Source organism: Bombus fervidus, chromosome 9, assembly GCF_041682495.2.
Source record: "Bombus fervidus isolate BK054 chromosome 9, iyBomFerv1, whole genome shotgun sequence".
In the NCBI taxonomy this organism is placed as follows: domain Eukaryota; kingdom Metazoa; phylum Arthropoda; class Insecta; order Hymenoptera; family Apidae; genus Bombus; species Bombus fervidus.
In genome coordinates, this window is record NC_091525.1 from 6,582,541 (window position 1) to 6,608,673 (window position 26,133).

Sequence of the window (26,133 nt, forward strand, 5' to 3'; positions counted from 1 at the left end):
TCATACTAGTGCGAACTGTAAGCGGATTGCGCGATTTCTTCAAATCGAGACTCGACAGTGTCGCCTGCGTAAACGTAAGGCTGCAGCTTTATAGGTAACTTCAGCATCAGGTTGATAGCTTTCAGTGCACGACCGATGATGTCATCTGTGTTCGGGCAGACCAGTAATAAGAAGCTTGATGTGGTGATCAAGGTAATATACTAATTATATTTGACTTCGTGGCTAATTATTTCCGGACCACTCAATGTAATAGAAAGCAGTATAAGTTATATATTTCATCTTTTATAAGGAGCACCATTATTGTTTTCAGTACGCTATCAAATCGTCTACATCTCCTACCATAATTTAACCGTATTATGTATTTAAATATGTACGTAATTCATTATTTTTTATTGCACGAAATGTTGACTATAACAGCCTAGTGAGTACCTATTGCGCACATTCGACAAACCTAACTTTGAATACTTGAAATGAATATTGAATCATCAAAAGTAATACATTAAATATTTTATTTAGCTTTATTAGATAAATATAATTCCCTCGATTTCTATATTATACACAGCCTCAAGTTTTTATCATAACTCGAAGCACTGAAAGATATGACATCGAAGTTTTTATGATACTCGTGTACGTTTCCATATTAACAACAAGGAATTGTCCTGCCTTCAGGAAAACTGGATCTTGAGCTCTCATAATGACATAAATAATATCTTTTGCCACACTTTTCGGTATATCGTACCAGTTGCAGAAATACATCGAGTCACCGATGCCTTCCATTTGACGCCTTAAATATTCGCCCACGTAACTGTATGAAAACAATTGTACCATGAGAGCGCTGAGTACTATAAATATTTTTACAACCATGACGATGTTTCCAATGCTCAGAGCGATAATGAGTTGAAGTCCTAAAAACAGATGCAAATTATCCCAACACGTTGATCGTATTTAAATAAACTTATGCCATTAGGCTTCGTGCCATTTTATCGAATGAGGTAAGAATATTCACCGCTTGTACAAATAAGTATACAACTCGTGAATAGTTGCATAACCAAGATAGAGCTGATGGTCTCGGTCAGCATATTGGCCAGGTTAATTAAGTAAATATGCCTCTTGGTTAATACGTTGAAATGCTCTCTCGTTTTTTCGCTCTCGTCTTTCAGTCTCTGGAAATCTAGTTTCAGAATTTCTACCTGACCGCACAGGTGAAAAGTGATACCGAAAAACAACGAATCGCTTCCTAATATATATTTCAAAATAAATGAGTAAGATTCTTAAACTATCTTGTACAAGTATCGATATTTCAGCCTCTCAGAAGCCAAGCCAATCAACTGCATTTGGTATGGAATTCTTAATTTAATTGTCCAAAGTGAATAATTTCTATTCAACATTTCATAGGCGCAAATTCTGCGTACAAAATATGATAAGAGAGATGACGAATAAAAATCACGTTTTAACGGTTTGGTGTAATGTAAAAAAAACAAGGCATTTCATTCCATTTAAGAAAACGAAGTTGACCACACATTACGTATTTTTGCTATAACATTTGTCTAGAAAGAAAGTATTAATGCCAGATTACGTTCCCCTATAAGTCATTCGAGTTTCGTCTAATGCTTTCTCTTTCTATCGCCAAAAGCAAAGCAATTGTAATGGCAAAGTATATTTTAAAAAATGATGTTCGTACTTATCATTCATCGCTACATTTCAATTTATGGATTTAACTAGCGTGGCTTCTGATAGTGACTGATTCGTAAGACAAGACGATACATTACCCAGATTTCCAGTGCTGGTAAATAGCAGCATCAAGTATTCTATGATAAAAACAATGAAGTATAAATTATCCGGTATTTTTACTAGTGCCATTACATTTTCGGAAGGTATGGGATACTCCGATGTACTTTTCTCCGTTACGTTAAGTATATCTTTTTGTTCCTCTTCAGCCAGCATTGGCACAGTTATGAAAAGAATCGAGCTGAAATACGCGAAAAATATCATACTGACACTACCCGCTCTGGCCATATATGCGTGTTTTCGCACTATCACTCGTTTCTCTTCGTCCCTCAATTCGTTATAATCCTCAACCGCGGACGTAAAGTTCGAGATAAGGGCAGCAGGCCGAATACGAAAACGAATGACCTTTGACACCGCCAGAATGCCGCAGGTTAGTATTACTAATGCGTCAAGATTTTTCTCGGCGTCGTTGCTGTCTAAATACATCTCCGACTGCACGATCGTTAGCATTAGTAGCTATAAAAGAATGACAAATTTAAACCGCGCCAATTTCACCTACCACCACATTTTAATTTCCTTTTTCATTCACTATTGTTTACACAGTTTCCTTGCCGTAATCAAATTTATTGAAATAAATCATTTGTTTGTGAAGAAAAACGCAAGTAATGTGCAGTAATAATAAAATTTACAAAGAGTCGTGCGGATTGCGAATTTTCTAGGAAGATTCCTTATCATGTTCGGACTAAAGTATATGGGCAGGTAGTTGAAATTGGTATCAATGTAGTTTCTATAAGTTCATCTTGTTTATACAAAAATGTTCAACTATTTCAATTATCTATTAAATAATTTTTGTACTATAATAATATCCACTGGTATGCAAAATTAAAGGAACACTTAATATCCGACTGTGCAATCCCCACGAGGAGTAGCTTGCGTTATTATTATAATGCCTGCTGCATACTCAAAGTTCAATAAAACATCGCACAAATTATCGGTTAAATTATGTCATTTTAACTCTAAACAAAATTTTTTAACGTCTGTAGAATTTGTTGAATTTGAAATACATTCGAAACAAGATAGCAGCTGCGCTTTCTTACTCTACCACATGATACAGGAAACTCTGTGGGAAAAATTCCGGAAGATTCTGAAAATAGTGGTTTACTGATTTAAAATGAGCATAGAATGATTGCTTTATGCTTTCTTGTTACGATTTTATAATACTTGCATATAATACATAATACTTTCAATATCAATTCGGTGAAAATTGAGTATTCCTTTAATTTTGCACATCGGTGTATAATAAGTAAAATTTAATTATATATCACTAAGACTAGTTCCACGTATTTGTTCACTTAATTCTTGTCTCCGAGTATACATACATGTTAACATCGACACAGAAGTGCAATAATTTCATACCAAAAAAAAACTCGTGATTATGACTCGCATGGCGGAAAAAATATTGTAGTCTTGAAGAGGCCAGGTACCAACAGGCCACGACAAGATCTTCATCGGAGTCATCGCGTAAGCGAAATCTTCATTCAACGTCGCCTTCATGCTCACAACACGAAGATCGACAAGTAACTTCGCGTAATCGTGCATATGCACCCTTTCTTCCATACCTCATGCTCACAAATTGTATTTCTATGTTTCGGTTTATCTTTTATTCTACTGTAATCACCCAATTATCTATCGTTCAGTAGGCACATTCGCAAGAAAATTCTAGTGGGATTACTTTGTAGGTAAATACTTTATTGCCACGTTCCTGTACGATTAATAACTAATACGTTGCTTCTGTCGTCCAGTGCCATTCATAGCAAGTTGCAAATATACATTCTATACATTCGCTTCGAAAATTGATCTGTGTTTTCGTAAGATATTCATCCTTCATCGGAAACTGTCAGGCTAGGGTTTCAACGACGTGTAAGCAAATGTAAAGAACAAAGATCTATTTTCTTATAGTAAGAGGGTATCGTTTCTTATAAGAAAAGTGGAAGAACTGAGTCGTCTAAATTGCAATCGATTACTTTCAACGCAAGCAAATGGTGCGATCGTGACCGAAAATTACACTCTGGAAAATTTCTTATTTATGTGTATACACTGATCCAATTTATTGTATACTTACGTGTGATATGTTACAGCATGCTTCGTGTGCAGGTACGTTTATGAAAGTTTGAGTCTTACGTAAGAGAATATTTCGTTGCTCTTCCTCGTCGCATCACTTTTCCTGTACGCGGGATGTACCGTGGGTGGTGAAGAGAATACGTACCTTTCATGCTCAAATGGTTTTCACGTGTTCATCATTACTTTGAGAACACTCATATAGAAAGCTGATATTCTCAGTATTTCTTTGAACGCGAATGTATTCATCTGATGGAATTTTCCGGCTGGCAGGTGCTTTCGTGATTCGTTGTCAGTACGCGGTTCTTTGCCAACTGTTGTCAAAGTTCATACTAGTGCGAATTGTAAGCGGATTGCGCGATTTCTTCAAATCGAGACTCGACAGTGTCGCCTGCGTAAACGTAAGGCTGCAGCTTTATAGGTAACTTCAGCATCAGGTTGATAGCTTTCAGTGCACGACCGATGATGTCATCCGTGTTCGGGCAGACCAGTAATAAGAAGCTTGATGTGGTGATCAAGGTAATATACTAATTATATTTGACTTCGTGGCTAATTATTTCCGGACCACTCAATGTAATAGAAAGCAGTATAAGTTATATATTTCATCTTTTATAAGGAACACCATTACCGTTTTCAGTACGCTATCAAATCGTCTACGTCTCCTAATTTAACTGTATTATGTATTTAAATATGTACGTACATATACATATACATAATTCATTATTTGTCATTGCACGCAATATTGATTATAACAGCCTAGTGAGAATCTATTGCGCACATTCGACTAACTTAATTTTGAATATTTGAAGTGAATATTGAGTGGTCAAAAGTAATACATTAAATATTTTATTCAGCTTTATTAGATAAATATAACTCTCTGGGTTTTTATATTATACACAGTCTCAAGCGCTTACCATAACTCGAAGAACTGAAAGATATGACATAGAATTTTTTATGATACTCATGTACGTTTCCATATTAACAATAAAAAATTTTCCAGCCTTCAGGAAAACTGGCTCTTGAGCTCTCATAATGACATAAATAATATCTTTTGCCACACTTTTCGGTATATCGTACCAGTTGCAGAAATACATCGAGTCACCGATGCCTTCCATTTGACGCCTTAAATATTCGCCCACGTAACTGTATGCAAACAATTGTACCATGAGAGTGCTGAGTACTATGAATGTTTTTACAACCATGACGATGTTTCCAATGTTCAGAGCGAGAATAAATTGAAGTCCTAAAAATAGATGCATATTATTCTAATATATTGATCGTATTTAAATAAACTTATGCCATCGGGCTTCGTGTCATTTTATCGAATGAGGTAAGAATGTTCACCGCTTGTACAAATAAGTATACAACTCGTGAATAGTTGCATAACCAAGATAGAGCTGATCGTCTCGTTGAGCATATTGGCCAGGTTAATTAAGTAAATATGCCTCTTGGTTAATACATTGAAATGCTCCCTCGTTCTTTCGTTCTCATCTTTCAGTCTCTGGAAATCTAGTTTCAGAATTTCTACCTGACCGCACAGGTGAAAAATGATACCAAAGAACAACGAATCGCTTCCTAATTTATATTTCAAAATAAATGAGTAAGATTCTTAAACTGTCAAGCAAGTATCGGTATTTCATCCTTTCAGAAGCCAAGCCAATCAATTGCATTTGGTATACAGTTCGTAATTTGATAGTCCAAAATGAATAATTTCTATTCAACATTTCGAAAGCACAAATTCTTGGAATATTGAAGACATTCAATGTTCATAAATCATGTGTTGGACATGCATGGGACGAAACACACATTCAACGCAGGATATATTACGCGTACGTTACATACACCAGACTATACCTTCAGTTATTCTAATGTCGACAGCTCATTTTTCGTACAAAGTATGATAAGAGAAATGGCGAATAGAAATCGAGAATCACGTTTTAACGGTTTAGTGTAATGTAAATAAAACAAGGCATTTCATTCCATTTAAGAAAATGAAGTTGACCACACATTACGTATTTTTGCTATAACATTCGTCTAGAAAGAAAGTATTAATGCCAGATTACGTTCCCCTATAAGTCATTCGAGTTTCGTCTAATGCTTTCTCTTTCGATCGCCAAAAGCCAAACAATTGTAATGGCAAAGTACATTTTAACAAATGATGTTCTACTTATCATTCATCGCTACATTTCAATTTATGGATTTAACTAGCGTGGCTTCTGACAATGAGTAATTCGTAAGACACGACGATACATTACCTAGATTTCCAGTGCTCGTGAATAGCAGCATCAAGTATTCTATGATAAAAACAATGAAGTATAAATTTTTCGGTATTTTTACGAGTGCTATTACATTTTCGGAAGGTATAGGATACTCCGATGTACTTTCCTCCGTTACGTTAACTATATCTTTCTCTTCCTCTTCAGCCAGCATTGGCACAGTTATGAAAAGAATCGAGCTGAAATACGCGAAAAATATCATACTGGCACTGGCCACTCTGGCCATATAAGCGTGTTTTCGCATTATCACTCGTTTCTCTTCGTCCCGCAATTTGTTATAATCCTCAGCCGCGGACGTAAAATTTGAGATAAGAGCAGCAGGCCGAATACGAAACTGTATAACCTTTGACGCTGCTAAACTGCCGCAGGTAATGAATACTAGACCATCCAGATTTTTCTCGGCATCACTGTTGTCTAAGTACATCTCCGATTGCACGATAGTTACCATTAGCAGCTACAAAAGAACGGCAATCTTTAAACGCGCCAATTTCAGCTGTTCGGAAACCATATTAATTAAGTGTACAAATTGGAAAGTAAAAAGGCTTATGATGTTGGAAACATTGGCTATTTCAATCTATCTTTAAATTTCCTGTTGTTTATACAATTTCCTTGCCCTAAATTTTTCTAAAATGTTCTAATCTTGATTTATAGTAATATTTATTTCTCAGGAAAAAGAACAATAATGAGCACAAATAGTGGTGCGAAACAATGCGGATCTTCTAGAAAGTGCATTTAATGTGTTCAAAGAAAAGTCAGTTGACAGACGGTGGAAATATGTATGTGTTTTTTCATAAAACACAGTTCGATTATGTAAAAATGAAAATATCATTTCAACTATTTTTTAAATAATCCATGTGTATACTATGATGATATATAAAATTTAAGTACATATAACCCTAGAACTAATTCCACCTACTTGACCACTCATTCTTGTTCTCGCGTAGATAACACACATGTTAACTTCGCAACAGAATAATAGTATAAGTTTCATACCAAAAAAAAAGTCGCAATTATGGCACGTATAGCGGAGAAGACATCGTAATCTTGAAGAGGCCAGGTACCTACAGGCCACGACAAAATCTTCAACGGAGTCATCGCGTAAGCGAAGTCCTTACTCGTCGACGCTTTCATCCTGACAGGACGAAGATTGACAAATAACTCCACGCAATCGTGAACACTTTCCCTTTCCTTTTTTCCACATGTCTACGAATTATGTTTCTATTTCTCGGTTTATCTTTTATTCTACTGTAATTGCTTTATTATCCACCGTTCAGTAAGTTACCACTTCCACGTCAACTGTACATTTCCAAGAAAATTGTAGTGGGAGAGGGGAGTTACTTCATAGGTGAATATTTTATTGTTATGCTTCTGTACGGGTAACACCACGGTTTCCGTTGAACAGCACCACCCGTTTTAAAAATTGATCTGTATTTATAGATAATATCCAACTTATGTGATAAATTCTTAAAAAGATCATGCGTATTGAAAATTGGTCTGTATTGTCAAAGACTATTCAACTTTCACAGCTAAATATCAGAATAGGGTTCCAGCGATATGTAAAGGAACGGAAAGAGCGAAGATCTATTTTCTTATAGTAAAAAGATACCCTTTCTTCTAAGGAAAGTATAAGAACTGAAACGAGTAAATTGCAATCGATTATTTTCAACTCAAACGATGGGACGCTTGTAATCAGTTTGTCTTAAAATTGCACTCTGGAAAAATTCTTATTTATTCACATACACTGATCCAAACCATTGTATACTCATGATTAATAGATTATAGCATGCTTCGTGCATAGGTATGTTTGTGAAGGTTTGAGTCTTACGTAAGAGAATATTTCGTTGCTCTTCCTCGTCGTATAACAGTAATATTGCTTTTGTTACGCGAGGGATGTATCGAGGGTCGCGAAAGAAATACATAGCACTCGCGATCGGTTTTCACGTGTCCATCATTACTTTCAGAACGGACAAATAGGAAGCTGATGACCTCAGAATTTCTTTGAATGTGAATATGTTCATCGAGAGGAATTTCCCAGCTGTCACGTGGTACGATCTGTGTCCGCGGTTGATTATCATCATCAAATCCCTTGCTACGTGTCCTCGAGGTTGATACCAAGGCGAATCGTAGACACCATGCGCGATCTCGGTGGATCGAGACTCGAGAACGTCACCTGCATAGGCGTAAAGGTACAGCTGTATGAGTAACGTCACCATCAGAACGACGCTTTTCAATGCACCGAAGTTGTCTCTCGTGGCCAGACAGACCAGGAACACGAAACCTGATATGATAATCAAAGTAATGTATTAATTACTCTTCGCTCTGTTTTTACATGAATTTGATTTAACACGGTTTAGAAAAAACCAGCCATTTAATCTTTTAACAGAAGAAGTGGCGGCGTGGTCAAAATGACGCGATTTTTCATATTAATTTTATAGATCTGCACCGGTGCATTGTTGGGATTTTTAATTCCTTATAAAATACGTGGATTAGAGTTTACGTTTTGAATTTTGTATCATTTCGTATATCTTCTAATTCAATTTTGTTGGTACAGGTCTTATATTTTAATCGTCAGTATTGCTGTTGTTGACAGTGCATTGTATTGTCATATATGATACTATCAATTTCATATTACAGAGAAAATGAAGAAAATGGGTAAAGAGGAAGTAACAATATCATATTTTTACCTTCGACGCAAATTAATAAGGCGCTCATCAGTAGCTGCACAAGAATGATCATATTGAAGGTTTGCTCGAGATCATTGGCCAGCATCAGGAGCTGACAGTGTCGTTTCACGAGAAATCGAAGCTTTTTGTGGCAGCCAAATTCCTGCAGCTCGAACTTGGTAAAATTCATCTTGAGAACCTCGAACTGGCCACAGAGATGCATCGTTAAGCTGAAGAATAATCCATCGTTGGCGCAATGAGCAACCGCGTTGACGAAAATGTGCATTGCCTGCAATATCAATACGCAGATCTGCTGGAGCAATGGTAGTGAGCCAAACACACAATAGCTTGCCAGGAAATAATTCATTTCCAAGGAACCTTTTAGATTTGCTGATGAATTCGCCGAGTTTTGGAACATCTAAAGAGAGGTAAAGCACGTCACATTTAAATAATTAGGAATCGATCATTTTACGCGAAAAAATAATCTTCACTTTGAAGTTTTATATTTCTCTTATACGATGTACTTCTATATTACAAATATACCAAAATATACACACATGCGGCCATTAGTATCAGGACATTAGGTAATATTTAGTACAAATTCCATGTATTTGGTTGTTTTTATTTTTCAAGTATTTTATTATAGATTCGTTATGTCGTTTATTTATGTTTTATATATAATATGTCTTACAATGTAAAATACGAAATAGAGTAAATTTTATTGTAATTTCTTAATACGTGTAACGAGAAGGTGTCCTAATATTTATGGCTGTGTTTTTATACAGAGTGTACATGATGTTTAAGAACATAAAAACATCCAAAGTGTTTATTATAACAATTAGTGAATAATACAAATCCCTATTTAAATTCACTATCTGAGTTTGCATAAACATCTGCAGTCTAACGTGGAATTTAATCGAACCTTGAACGGCAGAATCTCTCCAAAGGGTAATGCTTTGACGATGAAAGACAATCCAGAAGCATAACCGAGATACAGTATTGTCAATGAAACGATCCGTCCTTTTTTATAGTATTCTGTCATAATATCTTCATGACGAGAATCATTAACAGCCGACCAGTCCTTCAGAACTGAATTTATAAGAACGTAAGCGTGCTTCGAATTCCGGCGCATGATGAATAGTTTCGCGAGGCTGACGATGGAAGAAAGATCCATGACGAATGCATCCATCGTGTCGTCGATGTCGAGACAGTGACGATAAACTTCCAGAGACAGGCTGTAGATAGTACTGATCTAATTACGGAAAGGATTCCTAGGAAGATCTAGCCGATCTCTGATATTCGACGATTATTTACCAGGCTTGGGCAAAGATACAAAAATAACAAATTATTTTTATTGTAGAAACAACATAAGGAAAGTAGTTTCATTTCACATGTGAAGGTTAAGGTAATCATCTTCAAATAATTTTCTATCCTAATTGGGCTCTTTTAAGTAAAGTGAGTTCCGTTTTAATGTTAATTTGAATTTCAAATTTTGTGTTTCGAATATATTCGAGTCATAAATAATACAGACGATTCGTTTTATAATGGAATGGCGTTTGCTCGTGCAATTGTTTTAATTTCAATTACATTTGAGTCATATGACATTGTCCTCCGACCTGTTCTGATAAACGACGCTCTATTGTTCGCTCTACAGTTTCGTTTAGATAAACCCCACTTATTCCAACTGAATTTTAATCACTAACTGATTAGACTAACTTTCGCTATTTGAATCTACTAATTTGAACATGAACTCCGACTATGTGAAGAAAAAATCACAGATAGTAGAAAGAATCAGCGAACTCCTATTATATAAACTATTTGTACCCAACAAGTTCATATAAATGAAGCTCCACTGTATTTAAATAATGCCCAAGCCTGTTCTTTACTACGTTTTCAAACTTACTTGCGTCATCATCGCAAAAATCCAGCGACCAAAGGAGGATCCGTTTCTCGTGGGCCAAATACCAACTACTTTCAACACCGTCTCCTGCACTAGAAAATTCCGTACGTACTCCTCGATTGCTACCTTCTCGCGCATTTTTTGAAAACAGACTTTACTGTGAGGTATGCCTTTCAATGACACTACTTTCGTTTATTTCGATTCGACGTATGATTTATCGTGGCGCGTACACGAAGACAGTTACGCCCACTTACGTGCATACGTTCTCTTCTTTGATCTATTATTCATGCATACAGCACTCAGGAGAGTTTGAACAAACCTATATTTTCATATAACAAAAAATGTAGAGAAACAAACCGAAATAAGATGGTAGAACAGATGATAGAAGACTGTGGTTGCAACTGTTTCCGGAAGCTTTATGGTTTTCTCAAACATGAATATTATTAATTATTAACGAAGCGACGAATGAAGTCACAGACATGACATGTTGTTTCGAAGAAATCAAAAGAGATCAAAGAATGTAGTTAATATAGAAAAAACATTATGTGACATTGTAGAGCCGAGTATTCAAATTGCGTAATAGACATCGTGCATTGTTCATGAGAAATCAAGCGAGATAAAAGAACAACAGTAAAGATAATAGAGAAGAACATTTTGACATTGTAGAACTTAGTGCATCGTAGCGAAACTCCTGTATTCCGCATCGAGTATCGGAGTTCACGAAGCAAAATAATTAGTAGTTAGAAATAAGAATTCTGATCTCTCAATGGTGTTTTTCAAGTTTAACAGCACGCCTGTATAACTAAACGTTACCGTATTTTTTAACGCAATCGAAATTGGAGAGAAGTTACTTCAACAGCTGTACGAGTGATTTAAGGGGTGAGTTATTAATCCTCTTGACTGCCAGGTTTTTATCGAAATTGCGGGGAATATACAAGAAAGAATTGTGCTAGCTAGACAATTTACATTAGGTCATTCGTTATCATGATGACATTGGTAAAATTCGAAACAAAGTAAGAGTGAATGCTTATGAATGCTTATCATAGAAAACATTTGTGTGTGTTATAATTGTTATAAACATTTTGAAAAACATTGTATAAAACATTTTGGAATTTCGTTAGCACTGTAGCAGGTATAACGCATGATTGTAGAAATTACATTTATTGAAAACATGTATTTACTAAGATATTAGTACAGCATAGATAGCCATCTTGAGCATAAAATAAATATATTTTGTACATCTATATATTCCAAGATCTGTTTCAAACTTTGCCAATATAATCATGAAAATCAAATCTCGTTTCAGCATTAATGAAATTTCAGAATGTGGAAGTATAGCACATAGTATTCATAAAATGTTTATATAAGCGTTAAAATACAGTTTCGTGGCACTCTATGTGTCACGGGTACGAGTGTTAAGGCGTTGATAATAAAATTAAAATTATCGAAATCTTGGCACCTGACCATACAATTTCGAACCGGTTACACAGTGCAGCATGCAGTGGAGATAATCGTTAATTGAAATTGGCATTACTCGAATTTGATCTCATTATTCGATGATATCGTCAGTCTGTAAGTAAGTAATATAAATGTAAATAATACATTGTATTATATAGCCAATAGTTGCAGCCATATCGATCACATTTTATTCATGTCTACTCTCTCGTTTCGTTGAACAGTCTATAGATATTTGTTACTAAAAATCGAAATGTGAAGACTACTCAAATCTTTCCCCTATGTCGATAAAGTAGGTATGCGATAGTAGCTAATCCAGAACGCTACATACAAACGACGCTGCAATACCATCTATTGGCCATTGGACGAATTATCGATTATAACAGTCTACTGAGACGATCTACTGCGCACATTCGGCTCCAAACCAATTTGATTTTGAATATTTGAAATGAATATTGAATCATCAAAAGTATAATATTTATTATTGTATTGTGCTTTATTAGACTAATACCACTTCAAGCATTTACCATTACTCGAAGTACTGAAAGGTACGACATCGAAGTTTTCAGAATACTCATGTACGTTTCCATGTTGACGATGAAGAATTTGCCAGCCTTCAAGGAAACTGGATCTTGACTTTTCATAATGACATAAATAATATCTTTTGCCATGCTTGTCGGTATATCGTACCAACTGCAGAAATACACCGAGTCACCAACGCCTTCCATTTGAAGCTTTAAATATTCGCCCACGTAGCTGTATGCAAACAATTGCACCAACAGAGTGCTCAATACTATAAATGTTTTTGTTGCCATGACGATGTTTCCAACGCTCAGATCGAGAATAAATTGAAATCCTAAAAACAGATGCAAATTAATCCAACACATTGGTCGTACTTAAATAAACGTATGCCATCGGGCTTCGTGTCATTTCACTAAAAGAGGTAAGAATGTTCACCGGTTGTACAAATAAGTATACAACTCGCGAATAGTTGCACGACTAAGATAGAGCTGATCGTCTCGTTCAGCATCTTGGCTAGATTTAGTAAGTAAATATGCCTCTTGATTAATACGGTGAAATGTTCCATGGTTCTTTCGTTCTCGTTGCCTAGTCTGTTGAAATCTAGCTTTAGAATTTCCACTTGACCGCACAGATGAAAAGTGATGCCGAAGAACAACGAATCACTACCTAGTACATGATTTAAAGTAAATAAACATCGTTCTTGAGCTATTCAGAGCGAATATGGGTACTTGAGCCTATCAGAAGCCAAACATTTTGAACCAAGTTCTCGATTTTATTTTTCAAACTGAATGATTAGTATTCAACATCTGATGTTGTAAACACACTACATACGCAAGAAGTACAAGTCCAACTGTGTAATTCTCTGATAATGTGCATTCAGTTATTCTAATATTGGTGGTTCATATTTGACACCAAATGCAATGTCTATGTAAATAAAGTGGTGAAAGATCTTGGTGTATGGAGTTTCAATGATTTGCAATAAAGGGACAATGTGAACAAAAGAAACATTTCATTCGACTCAAAAACATTGACCTTTATATTTGCTCCACACATTCACATACAAAAGGATTGTTAATACGGAATTATGTATTCTACTATAATACATGAAATCAAGCAAATTCGTCTAATACCTCTTTTCTAATTGCTAAGAGCAAATGAGTTATAATCGTTAATTGCGATGCAAATTTTGACAAACCATGCTCATTCTTATCACTCTCGTTTACATTTCAATTTATGGAAACGATTAGTGTGGCTTCTGACAGTGATAGATTCATTTGATATGAAAATTCATTACCTAGATTTCCAGTGCTTACTAATAGCCGCATCAGGCACTCTATGATAAAAACTATAAAGTATAAATTATCCGGCATTTTTATAAGTTCCATTACATATTCCGAAGGCATAGGATAATCCGGTGCACTTTCCTCCGTTACGTTAAATATATCTTCCTCTTCCACACCAGCTAGCACAGGCACAATCATGAAAAGAACTGTAGCAACATACGCGAAAATGATCACACTGCCAGACACCACTCTGCCCATATAAGCGTGCATCCTCATTATTGCCCGTTTCTCTTGGTCTTCCAAATCGTTATAATCCTTGACGGCCGAGGTAAAATTCGAAATAAGACCAGCTGGTCGAATACGAAACCACATAATCTTTGACACCGCCAAAATACCGCAGGCAATTAATAGTAGGGCGTCAAGGTTTTTTTCGGCATCGCTTCTGTCGAAGTACATCTCCGTTTGCACGATCATTAGCATTAGTATCTATGAAAGAACGACAACTATAAAACGTGTCAATTTCAGCTACTCAAAAGTCATATTGACGCCGCATGCATAGAAACGACTTTCGTTCGCGTGATTTCGCTAAGATCAGATCTCTGCCTTCGTATTTTTTAACTAGGAAAACGAAGAGAGGCATACGATAGTAGCGATGTTGCGCGAAAGAAAAGTTGCTCATCTGCATTTGAGCTGATTAAATCTACATATTGGAAAGTAAAGAGTGCGATGAAGACATAAAAATGAGTTCTTTTAAATTTACCTTTTAATTTACTATTATTCGCATAATTTCCTTCATACAAATAGATTTATAGGAACAAGTCATTTGTCTTTCAAGAAGAACGTAAATAGTGTAGAGTAATAGTAAAATTGTGGAATTAACAAAAAATGTAGCGCATTAACTTGACTTCCAGGAAGTTTATTTAACACATTCGAACAAAAGCAAATGGACAGGTAGTAGAAACAAGTATTGTGGTAACTCGAAATATTCTCCCGAAATGTCAATGTGTTTTCTGAAAAAAACAATCTTCCACCGAGTATTTAATTGACATTTAAAGTTTAGTTAAATATTCAGCTAATCTTATGAAAGAAAAAGCAAACAATAATTTTGTTTCGTCAGATATGGCTTGTTTATACAAAAATATAAATATCACTTTTAACTATTTGCTAAATAATCTATGTACTATATGATATACAATAAAAAATAAAATATAGTTACATATATAACACTAAAATTAGTTCCATTCGTTTGTCCACTTATTTTTGTTCTTGATTCTATATAACGAAATGCAAACATATTCACATCGAAACAGTATCAAAAAAGTTACATACCATAAGAAAGATCACTATGGTGCCACGCATAGCTGAGAAGATGTCGTAGTCTTGAAGAGGCCAGGTACCTACAGGCCACGACACAATCTTCAACGGAGTCATCGCGTAAGCGAAGTCTTTACGCGATGAGGCCTTCATCCTTGCAAGATGATGATCGACGAACAGTTCCACGCTATCGTGAATACCATCCTATTCTTTCTTCCTGCATACTAATAAATTATATCCCTGTTTGTCGGTTTATCTTTTATTCTATTGTAATTGCTCGATTATCCATCGTTTAGTAAGTTATCATTTCTACGTTACCTGCATATTTCATGGAAAATTCAGTGGGGGAGGGGAAAGCTATTACTTCGTACGTAAATGCTTTATTGCCAAGTTTCCGTACAAGTAATACCGCGTTTCCTGTCGTACAGAGCCATTCGGTTTGTAAATTAGTTCAACTTTTCAAAGAATGCTCAACTTTCATAGCAAGTTGTTGAACTACTTGTTGTGTTTCGAAAATTGGTCTGTATTTTCAAAGAATATTCAACTTTCATAGTAAACTATTAGAATAGGGTTGTAGCGATATGTAAGTAAACGCATAAAACGATGATCTATTTTCTTATAGTAAGAAGATAGCCTTTCTTCTAAGGAAAGTGGTAGAATTGAAAACGTCTAAATTGCAATCGATTATTCTCAACGCAGACAAAGGGTACGATCGTGATCGGTGTTTTTCAAAATTGCACTAAAATTACTTATTTATTCGCATACATTGATACAAACGATTGTATACTCAGTGTCAACAGACTAAATTATGCTTTGTGCGTAGTTATTTTTGTGAATGTTTGAGTTTTACGTAAGAGAAAATTTCGTTGCTCTTCTTCGTCGAGTAGCAGTAACATTGCCTTTATTGCGCGACAGGTTGCCAAGCGTAATTCTCCAAAGGAATGTAGTAAACTTTTGCACAACATCCTAAAATCGAACAAAATTAGGCAAGCCAAATGTTCATCGAGGGAGCAATCAATGCTACGAATAGATACGGCCTGCTATTTCGCCGGACGTAGGAAAAGATAGGGCGAATGATAAAGAAAGTGATGCAAAAATTCGACATTATCAAAAAATCGGTGAGACAAACGTTATATTAAATTCTTTTTTCTCGAATAAAACTTTTATCCGTGTAATTGTGAGGATTTCTTAATTAGAGTAAAATAAGTCACGTCGTATATCGGAGCATATTTGCTCATTTAGTAAATTTAACTTTATTTCTTTCATCTATTACATATCTGTAAACGTGATTCAAATTATATCGTGTTCGGTGTTATTTCAGTCAGAAAAATCTCACAACTACGTTAGCAAATATATAATGTGAAAGATATCAAGAATATAAAAATTCCATTATTGAATTAGTAATATCCGATGGAACAGGTTACATTATTAATTCCTCGTACTTCGCGATGTGTCAGGGGGAACACTAGAACCCCAAGCGGGAAACTCACCCCAGTGCAATGGGGGAGATGACGATGGAGTGCTCAACGAGGGAGCCTTAGCGGGTGCTTGGCTTGCTGTACGGAAGTCTACTATATATATGTAGCACTTGCGATCAATGATTTTCACGTGTATTTCTTTGAAACTGAATGTGTTCATCGAGAGGAATTTCTCAGCTGTTACGTGGATAGATAAGTTCACACGGTTGATACTATTAGTGTCAAATCTGTTGCTATGTTTTCAAGGTTGATAACAGGATAAACTACAAACTCTTTGAATCGAGGCTCGCGGGCATCGCCTGTGTAGGCGTAAAGGTAGAATTGTATGAGCAACGTCACCATCGGAACAAACTTTTGCAATTCACCGATGTTTTCTCTTGTGCTCAGACACACCACGATCAGTAAAGCAGATTTTTCATAGAATACACAGGATACGGTGATCAAAGTAATATGCCAATTATACGTGAACTTGATTTGACAGTTTAGAGGAAGCTAGGTATTTGACTCTTCAACAAAAGAAGTAACAAGGTGGTCAAAATGGTAAATATGTACTTTTCATAATCATTTTATAGATTTTATGACCTTGAATGATTCTTTATAAAATATATGGGTAAAAGTGTTTCGAATTATGTATTTTTTCGTATATCTTCCATTCTGGTGTCTTTGGTATAAATTTTATATCTTAATCGTCGAAAATCCTCAGTTTGCTAAAGCGTTTTTACGATGAGAGGATAAAGATTAGTAAAACTGAAATACATAGTAGTGTACACGTTAAAACCGAATATACTGTATAAAGGTGCATGTTATCCCAATTACCGCATGCTGACAATTCAACTTATGTACGTAGCATTTCATTGCTGTCAGTTATGCGATGGGACAAATTTTCTTTCGAGAGTTCAACAAAGGAAGATTCTTTCGTAGCTACTGACTTCATCATTGTTGACGATCGGGACGAATATAATTTTCCTACGTTCGTAGTAACAATTCGGAGAAGCTACAAGAAACATTCAGATCTTTTCTAGTAATTTCACAGCCTGAGCCATAAAGTTCCATTTAATGTCAAGTCGTCACGTCAATCCTGTCTTTAGTCAATGGCTACACACAAAAGACACTTGATCGTAACAGCTTACTGAGACTATCTACTTCGCACATTCAACTCTAAATGAATTTGAAACGAATATTGAATCACAGAAAGTATAATATTTAATACTTTATTCTGCTTTATTATATTAATAACATTTCAAGGATTTACCATTACTCGAAGGACTGAAAGATACGACATCGATGTTTTCAGAATATTCATATACGTTTCCATATTGACAATAAAGAATTTCCCAGCCTTCAAGGAAACTGGATCTTGGCTTCTCATAATGACAAAAACAATACCTTTTGCTATATTTTTCGGTACATGATACCAGCTGCAGAAGTACACAGAGTCACCAACGCTCTCCATTTGACGCTTTAAATATTCACCCACGTAACTGTATGCAAACAATTGAACCAACAGACAGCTCATTACTATAAATGTTTTCATCGCCATGACTATGTTTCCAATGCTCAGATCGAGAATAAATTGAAATCCTAAAAATAGATACAAATCGTTCAAACACATTAATCGTTTTTAAATAAATTTATGCCATCAAGCTTTCATACGATTTCATTAAATGAGGTAAAAGTGTTCACCTGTTGTACAAATAAGTATACAACTCGTGAATAGTTGCATAACCAAGACAAAGCTGATCGTCTCGTTCAGCATCTTGGCTAAGTTCAGTAAGTAAACATGCCTCTTGATTAATACGATGAAATGTTCCATGGTTCTTTCATTCTCGTTGCTCAGTTTATTGAATTCCAGCTTCAAAATTTCTACCTGACCGCACAGGTGAAAAATGATACCGAAGAGCAACGAATCGCTTCCTAATCCATATTTCAAATTGAATGAACAAGATTCTTGCGCTACTCTGAGCAAATATCTGTATATGTATCTTTCAGAAGCCAAACTGATCAATTCCATTTTTTATCGTGTTCTTGGTTTCATTGTCCAAAACGAATAATTAATTTCAACATTTGGAGGTATAAGCACGTTGCATACATACAAGATACACGTCCAACTCTTCAAATTCTTCATTATACTTTGTGTTATACTGAACCTAGGGTTTATTTTCAATATAGAGTACCATATTTATGTAAGTAAAATTGTGAAGAAAATCGAACGTCAAGTCTTAAGGACTGATTCTAAGAAACCAACGCAAATAAAAAAAAAAACAGTTGATTGCATTTGAAAAATAATGTTAATCTTTCTTCTTCATTAAGATCTATGGATTAATTAGCATGGCTTCTGACAATGAGCAATTCATAAGACAAGACGATACATTACCTAAATTTCCAGTGCTGGTGAATAACAGCATCAAGTACTCTATGATAAAAACCATAAAGTACAAATTATCCGGCAATTGCATAAGGGCCATTACACATTCGGAAGGTATAGGGTAATCCGTTGTACTTTCTTCTGTTACGTTAACTATATCCTTTTCTTCATCTCCAGCCAGCATAGGAATGGTCATGTAAAGAGTGGAGCCGATGTACGAAGAAAATATCACACTGGCAGATGCTACTCTGCCTATATAAGCGTGTCTTCGTACTATCAATCGTTTGTCCTGACCCTCCAATTCTTCATAATCCTTAACCGCAGAGGTAAAATTCGAAATAAGGCCAGCAGGTCGAATACGAAACCATATGATTTTTGACAAAGCCACAACGCCGCTTGTAATTAATATCAAAGCTTCCACGTTTTTTCCAGCGTCGCCGCTATCTAAGTATATTTCCATTTGCAAGATGGCTAGCATTAGCAACTGTAAAAGAACGAAAATTCTTAAAAGCGCCAATATCAGCTATCGATTAGGCTCGCAAATTAATAAAGTAAAAAGAGCGATGAAATTATTGAAATTTGCTTCTTTAATTTACCTTTGAATTCACTATTATTTACACAATCCGCTTGTCACAAATAAATCGATAGAAATAAGTCATTTGTTTTTTACAAAGAATGCAAATAATATGCAGCAATAATGAAATTGTGGAATTAACAAAACGTGGATGAATTTGGATTGTAGAAAGTTCATTTAACAGGTTCGGGTTAAGACAAGTGGACAGATAGTGGAAATATAAATCAATGAAGATTCGTCAAATATGTCTTGTTTATACAAAAATGTAAATTTTACTGATTTTTAGTGATTGTTTACTAAATAATTTTTGAATAAAATTTAAGAATGTAACACTAGAACTGGTTCCACTTGTTTGTCCATTTATTTTTATCCCGGATTCTATATGGTTACCAGCAAATATGTTAATTTCAGTTACTCAAAAGTCAAAATATTGATGCTGCATGTAGAGAAACGACTTTCGTTCGCGTGATTTCGCTAAGATCAGATCTCTACCTTCGTATTTCTTAACTGGGAGAGGCATACGATAGTAGCGATGTTGCGCGGAAGAAAAGTTGCTCGTCTGCATTTGAGCTGATTAAATCTACATATTGGAAAGTAAAGAGTGCGATGAAGACATAAAAATGAGTTCTTTTAAATTTACCTTTTAATTTACTATTATTCGCATAATTTCCTTCATACAAATAGATTTATAGGAACAAGTCATTTGTCTTTCAAGAAGAACGTAAATGGTGTAGAGTAATAGTAAAATTGTGGAATTAACAAAAAATGTAGCACATTAACTTGACTTCCAGGAAGTTTATTTAACACATTCGAACAAAAGCAAATGGACAGGTAGTGGAAACAAGTATTGTGGTAACTCGAAATATTCTCCCGAAATGTCAATGTGTTTTCTGAAAAAAACAATCTTCCACCGAGTATTTAATTGACATTTAAAGTTTAGTTAAATATTCAGCTAATCTTACGAAAGAAAAAGCAAACAATAATTTTGTTTCGTCAGATATGGTTTGTTTATACAGAAATATAAATATCACTTTTAATTATTTGCTAAATAATCTATGTACTATATGGTATACAATAAAAAATAAAATGCTACATATATAACACTACAATTATTTCCATTCGTTTGTCCACTTATTTTTGTTCTTGATTCTGTATAACGAAATGCAAACATATTTACATCGAAACAGTATCACAAAAGTTTCATACCACAAGAGAGATCACAATGATGCCACGCATAGCGGAGAAGATACCATAATTTTGAAGAGGCCAGGTACCAACAGGCCACGATACGATCTTCATCGGTGTCATCGCGTAAGCGAAGTCTTTCCTCGACAACTCCTTCATCCTCGAAAACGAAGATCGAGAAATAATTCTACGTCCACGCGAGTACCGTCCCTTTCTTTCTTCCCATATATTAACAAATTGTGTGTATTTTCTTATCTTTTATTTTACTGTAATCGCTCAATTATCTGCCGTCCAATAGGTTACCAATTCTATGCCACGTGCACATTTGCAAGGAAATTCCAGTGGTAGTTACTTCGCAGGTAAATACGTTATTGTCGATCTGCAGTACGATTAATACTACATTTTCTATCGTTCAGCACCTTCCGTTTCGAAAATTGATCTCTGAAGAATATTCAACTTCTATGGTAAATTGTTAAATAGATCATATGTTTCGAAAATTGGTCTGTGTTTTCAAAGAATATTTAACTTTCATGTAAACTATTAGATGCAACTTGCAGCGGTATGTAAGTAAATGTAAAAAACGAAAATCTATTTTCTTATAGTAAGAAGATACCCTATGCTATAGGGAAAGTAGTAGAAGTAAAACGTCTAAATTGCAATCGATTATGTTTGAACGCAAGCGAAGGATAAGATCGTGTTCAGAATTTCTCAAAATTGCATCAAAATTACTTATTCACTCACATGCATCGATCCAAACAATTGTATACTCAGTGTTCAACAGATAAAGTGTGCTCCGTGCATATTTATTTGCGTGAAAGTTTGCGTCTTACGTAAGAGAAAATATCGTTGCTCTTCTTCGCTGAATGAGAGTAATATCGCCTTTGTTGCTCCAGGGATTACAAAGGGCAATTCCTGAGAGGAATGCAGTAAATTTCAACACAGCACTCCAAAATTGGATTCAAACCAAACGTCCATCGAGGAAAGAATCGGTGCAAGGGATAGATATGGTGTAGCATTTTGCCGGATTTAAAAAGAGAGGACGAGTAAGAAAGTGGTCTGAAAATCGGATTTATCAAAAAGTCGGGAAGACTAATGTCATATTTTGTATAGCTGTTGGAGTAACCTTATCATCAAGGTGAAACTTTTTTATACACCGACGCTTGTGCTCTCTCATGTTCAAGCAAACCAGAAACATGAAATCTGATCTTGAATACAATACACAGGGTGCGGTGATCAAGGTAATATATTAATTATACTTGTTTTTACACGAATTTGATTTGGCAGAGTTTAGAAAATACTAGACTTTTAACTCTCTTACAGTAGAAGTAGCAGGGTGATGAAAGTGACAAATTTATGATTTATCAGTAATAATTATATAGATTTTGAGATTTTAAACGAGTCTTAATAAAATATAGGGACAAAAATATACTCTGACTTTTTATTATTTATGTATATTATTGATTATTATTATCATATTATAATATTTGATTTCGTTATATTATTTAGAAAAAATACACCATATGTACGTTAAAACTGAATATAATGGTATGTATATTTATGTAAATAAAATGGCAAACAAAATCGTATGTAAAGTTTTAAGGAGTGATTGTAAAGGACAAATACAAGTGAAAAAAATTGTATTGCACTTAAAAACTGATGTTAAGCTTTTTTCTTCATCAAAATCTGTGGAGTTAATTAGCATGACTCCTGGCAATAAGTACTTGGGGGAATTCATCCTTAAGCTGAAGAATAATCCGCCACTGGCTCAATCAGCGATTACATTGGCGACGTTACACATTGTCTGCAATGCCAATACGCAAATGTGATGAGGCAAAGTTAGCAAAATAGGCAGTATATTGTCATCAAGTAGTTCAATTCCAAAGGATTGTTAAGATCTATCTATGGGTCCATCGAGTGTTAAAAGATCTGAAAAGAGGTAAGGCACATCAGTTAGATGATTAGAAACCAATCGATTGCACCAAATTATTACATTTCTTTTATGCAATGTATTTCTACATTTGAAACATTATATAAATTTGTCTTATGATGTAAGATACTGAATGGAGTAAGATTTGTGATAATGTTACAATCAACTTAACGAGTATTTGCGAAACCAGACACTATTATAGGATTAGCCTTTCAGTGACATACCTCTACTTTCGTTTACTTACTTCGATTTGACGTATGATTTATCCTAGCGCGCACACGAAAACATTTACGCCCACTTACGTGTATATGTCCCCTTCTTTGATCTATTAAACAAAATGAAATTTTGTTTTTGAATGCCTCTGTCTGAGGCATGTTTATATGTAACCATATACGTGTGCCGTGCTTCTACAAAAGAGACTCTTCTTGTTTTCCATGTGGATTTCCATGTGGAGAGTCGGCTCTTGTTGTATTCCTATTCCTTGACCACAGTGTAATACAAATGAACTTTGGTTTTTTTTTCGGAGTTATTATTTCAAAACCTGGGACGCAAACACCCATGTAATGTAACGTCTACCCTGTTCTTAGTCAGTGGCTATAAACAAACGATGCTGCAATAATATCTATCGAAAACTGCGTGAATCATTGACCATAACAGTCTACTGAGACGATCTACTGCGCACATTCGATTCCAAAACGATTTGATTTCAAATATACGAAACGAATATTAAAACACCAGAAGGAAAATATTTTATATTTTATTGTATTTTATTAGGTTCATAGCACTTCAAGCATTTACCATTACTCGAAGGACTGAAAGATACGACATAGACGTTTTCAGAATACTCATATACGTTTCCATATTGACGATAAAGAAATTGCCAGCCTTCAAGAACACTGGATATTGAGCTCTCATAATAACATAAATAATATCTTTTGCCATACTTTTCGATACATCATACCAGTTGCAAAAATACATCGAGTCGCTGATACCTTTCATTTGGCGCGTTAAATAATCGCCCACATAACTGTATGCAAATAGTTGCACCAACATAGCGTTCAGAACTATAAATCCTTTCATCGTCATGATTATGTTTCCAATGCTCAGATCGAGAATAAGTTGAAATCCTAAAAACAGAGGCATATTGTACCTATATGTCAATCGTATTCAAATATTCTTATTCCAGGCTTCGTGTTATTTTATTAAGTGAGATAAGAACGCTTACCGGTTGTGCAAATAAGCACACAGCTCGAGAGTAGTTGCATAACTAAGATAGAGCTAATTGTATCGTTCAACATCTGGGTTAGGTTCAATAAGTAAATGTGCCTCTTGATTAACACGATGAAACGTTCCATTGTTCTTTCGTTCTTGTTACCTAGTCTATTGAACTCTAATCTCAGAATTTCTACCTGTCCGCACAGGTGAAAAATAATACCGAAGAACAACGTATCGCTTCCTAATTCATATTTTACACCGAATGAGCAAGATTCTTGCGCTACTCTGAGCAAATATCTGTATATGTATCTTTCAGAAGCCAAACTGATCAATTCCATTTTTTATCGCGTTCTTGGTTTCATTGTCCAAAACGAATAATTAATTTCAACATCTGGAGGTATAAGCACGTTGCATACACACAAGATACACGTCCAACTCTTCAAATTTCTCATTATACTTTGCGTTATAGAGTGAGCCTAAGATTTATTTTCAATATAGAGTACCATATTTATTTAAATTAAATTGCGAAGAAAATCGTACGTCAAGTCTTAAGGACTGATTCTAAGAAACCAACGCAAATAAAAAAAAAAAAAAAAAACAGTTGATTGCATTTGAAAAATGACGTTAATCTTTCTTCTTCATTAAAATCTATGGATTAATTAGCATGGTTTCTGACAATGGGTGATTCATTGGACACGTGATTCATTACCTAGATTTCCAGTGCTCGTGAATAACAGCATCAAGTACTCTATGATAAAAATCATAAAGAACAAATTATCCGGCAATTGTATAACGGCTATTACACATTCGGAAGGGATAGGGTAATCCGTTATAGTTTCTTTCGTTACGTTAACTATATGTTTTTCTTCATCTCCAGACAGCATAGGGATAGTCAAGTAAAGAGTCGAGCCGATGCACGAAGAAAATATCACACTAGCAGACACCAGTCTACCCATATAAGCGTGTCTTCGCATTATCACTCGTTTCTCTTGGTCTTTCAGTTCGTTATAATCTTTAATTGCCGAGATAAAATTAGTAACAAGACCATCAGGCTGAATACGAAAACGTATGATCTTTGATAACGCCAAAATGCCGCAGGTAATTAATAGTAGAGCGTCTAGATTCTTCTTGGCGTCGCTACTGTCTAAATACAACTCCATTTGCACGATGCTCAGCATGAGTAGCTATAAATTAACGACAATTTTCAAACACGTCAAATTCAGTGTACTCAGAGTCCACATTGATTAGGTTCATAAATTGAAAAGTAAAAAGTACGATGAAATTATTGATATTTGCTTTTTTAATTTATGCATGAATTTAATATTATTTACACGATTTCTATGCTATAAGAAAATGTATAGAAATACGTCAGGTGTCTTCCAAGGAGAATACAAATAATGTGTAGTAATCGCAAAATTATTGAAGTAACAGAACGTGGAGCGGATCAATCAATTTTAACATGTTTGCACAAAAGTAAGTGGATAAGTAGGAGGAGTAGCTGTCACTGTAGTTACGTTAAATACGACTTGTTATTTCCTGTTATTTCCTGAATAACCTATGTACTGTAATAATATGCAACAAAAAGGATGCAAGTGCACAACATTAAAACTGGTTCCACTTGCTTGCCCACTTACATTGTCCCCGATTCTATATAGCTGGTAGCTAACGTGTCAACTTCGAAAGAAAATCACAAAAATTTCATACCAGAAGTAAAATCGCGATTATGGCACGTATAGCAGAGAAGATATCGTACACTTGAAGAGGCCAGGTTCCTACAGGCCACGACATGATCTTCAACGGAGTCATCGCGTAAGCGAAATCTTCATCCGACGACTCTTTCATCCTTACAAAATGAGGATCGACAAGTAATTCCACGTAATCGTGAATATCTTTCCTTTCTTTCTTCCAACATACTAACAAATTGTATCTCTATTTTTCGGTTTATCTTTTATTCTGCTGTAATCGCTCAATTATGTCTGCTACCCAGTCGATTACCATTTCTACTTTAACCACACATTTCCAAGAAAATTCAAGTGGTGATGGTTACTTCATAGATAAATACTTTATTGCCACACTTCTGCGCGAGTAATACCGCGTTTTCTTTTGTTCGGCGTCATCCGTTTCGAAAAT

At 35.1% G+C, this 26,133-nt stretch overlaps 4 protein-coding genes across 4 annotated transcripts; all 4 read right to left on the bottom strand.

Moving 5' to 3' along the window:
• Nucleotides 1–505: 505 nt before the first annotated feature.
• LOC139990725 (odorant receptor Or2-like) lies at nt 506–3,532 on the bottom strand. The gene is made up of 4 exons (XM_072010197.1): nt 3,145–3,532; nt 1,770–2,244; nt 1,007–1,237; nt 506–905 (listed from the first exon to the last, which is right to left on the bottom strand). Exons 1-4 carry the CDS (start codon nt 3,343–3,345, stop codon nt 565–567), a joined length of 1,248 nt encoding a protein of 415 aa, XP_071866298.1. The 5' UTR covers nt 3,346–3,532; the 3' UTR covers nt 506–564.
• A 1,144-nt stretch (nt 3,533–4,676) lies between these two features.
• On the bottom strand, nt 4,677–7,437 carry LOC139990728 (odorant receptor 4-like). The gene is made up of 4 exons (XM_072010199.1): nt 7,116–7,437; nt 6,102–6,576; nt 5,191–5,421; nt 4,677–5,089 (listed from the first exon to the last, which is right to left on the bottom strand). Exons 1-4 carry the CDS (start codon nt 7,251–7,253, stop codon nt 4,749–4,751), a joined length of 1,185 nt encoding a protein of 394 aa, XP_071866300.1. The 5' UTR covers nt 7,254–7,437; the 3' UTR covers nt 4,677–4,748.
• Nucleotides 7,438–7,827: 390 nt separating this feature from the next.
• Nucleotides 7,828–15,390, bottom strand: LOC139991102 (uncharacterized). Its single transcript, XM_072010915.1, has 9 exons — nt 15,275–15,390; nt 13,957–14,431; nt 13,098–13,328; nt 12,657–12,996; nt 10,940–11,004; nt 10,689–10,855; nt 9,708–10,037; nt 8,807–9,203; nt 7,828–8,400 (listed from the first exon to the last, which is right to left on the bottom strand). Exons 1-9 carry the CDS (start codon nt 15,374–15,376, stop codon nt 8,060–8,062), a joined length of 2,448 nt encoding a protein of 815 aa, XP_071867016.1. The 5' UTR covers nt 15,377–15,390; the 3' UTR covers nt 7,828–8,059.
• Nucleotides 15,391–17,959: 2,569 nt separating this feature from the next.
• LOC139991103 (uncharacterized) lies at nt 17,960–26,083 on the bottom strand. Its single transcript, XM_072010916.1, has 8 exons — nt 25,708–26,083; nt 24,713–25,187; nt 24,014–24,244; nt 23,578–23,915; nt 20,883–21,101; nt 19,051–19,586; nt 18,421–18,734; nt 17,960–18,318 (listed from the first exon to the last, which is right to left on the bottom strand). Exons 1-8 carry the CDS (start codon nt 25,843–25,845, stop codon nt 17,978–17,980), a joined length of 2,592 nt encoding a protein of 863 aa, XP_071867017.1. The 5' UTR covers nt 25,846–26,083; the 3' UTR covers nt 17,960–17,977.
• Nucleotides 26,084–26,133: the final 50 nt, after the last annotated feature.

What these genes read in the sequence shown, in the direction of transcription:
- LOC139990725 (XM_072010197.1), bottom strand. Translation starts at nt 3,345, where the DNA reads ATGGAAGAAAGGGTGCATATGCACGATTACGCGAAGTTACTTGTCGAT. An exon ending in TACCAGCACTGGAAATCTGG is followed by an intron (nt 1,238 to 1,769) that starts GTAATGTATCGT and finishes AATATATATTAG; the next exon opens with GAAGCGATTCGTTGTTTTTC. An exon ending in TATACTTATTTGTACAAGCG is followed by an intron (nt 906 to 1,006) that starts GTGAATATTCTT and finishes ATCTGTTTTTAG; the next exon opens with GACTTCAACTCATTATCGCT.
- LOC139990728 (XM_072010199.1), bottom strand. Translation starts at nt 7,253, where the DNA reads ATGAAAGCGTCGACGAGTAAGGACTTCGCTTACGCGATGACTCCGTTG. An exon ending in CACGAGCACTGGAAATCTAG is followed by an intron (nt 5,422 to 6,101) that starts GTAATGTATCGT and finishes AATATAAATTAG; the next exon opens with GAAGCGATTCGTTGTTCTTT. An exon ending in TATACTTATTTGTACAAGCG is followed by an intron (nt 5,090 to 5,190) that starts GTGAACATTCTT and finishes ATCTATTTTTAG; the next exon opens with GACTTCAATTTATTCTCGCT.
- LOC139991102 (XM_072010915.1), bottom strand. Translation starts at nt 15,376, where the DNA reads ATGACTCCGTTGAAGATTGTGTCGTGGCCTGTAGGTACCTGGCCTCTT. An exon ending in CCATAGTGATCTTTCTTATG is followed by an intron (nt 14,432 to 15,274) that starts GTATGTAACTTT and finishes GTTCTTTCATAG; the next exon opens with ATACTAATGCTAATGATCGT. An exon ending in CGAGTAATGGTAAATGCTTG is followed by an intron (nt 11,005 to 12,656) that starts AAGTGGTATTAG and finishes ATGAAAATATAG; the next exon opens with GTTTGTTCAAACTCTCCTGA.
- LOC139991103 (XM_072010916.1), bottom strand. Translation starts at nt 25,845, where the DNA reads ATGAAAGAGTCGTCGGATGAAGATTTCGCTTACGCGATGACTCCGTTG. An exon ending in TAATCGCGATTTTACTTCTG is followed by an intron (nt 25,188 to 25,707) that starts GTATGAAATTTT and finishes GTTAATTTATAG; the next exon opens with CTACTCATGCTGAGCATCGT. An exon ending in TATACTTATTTGTACAACAG is followed by an intron (nt 18,319 to 18,420) that starts GTGAACACTTTT and finishes ATCTATTTTTAG; the next exon opens with GATTTCAATTTATTCTCGAT.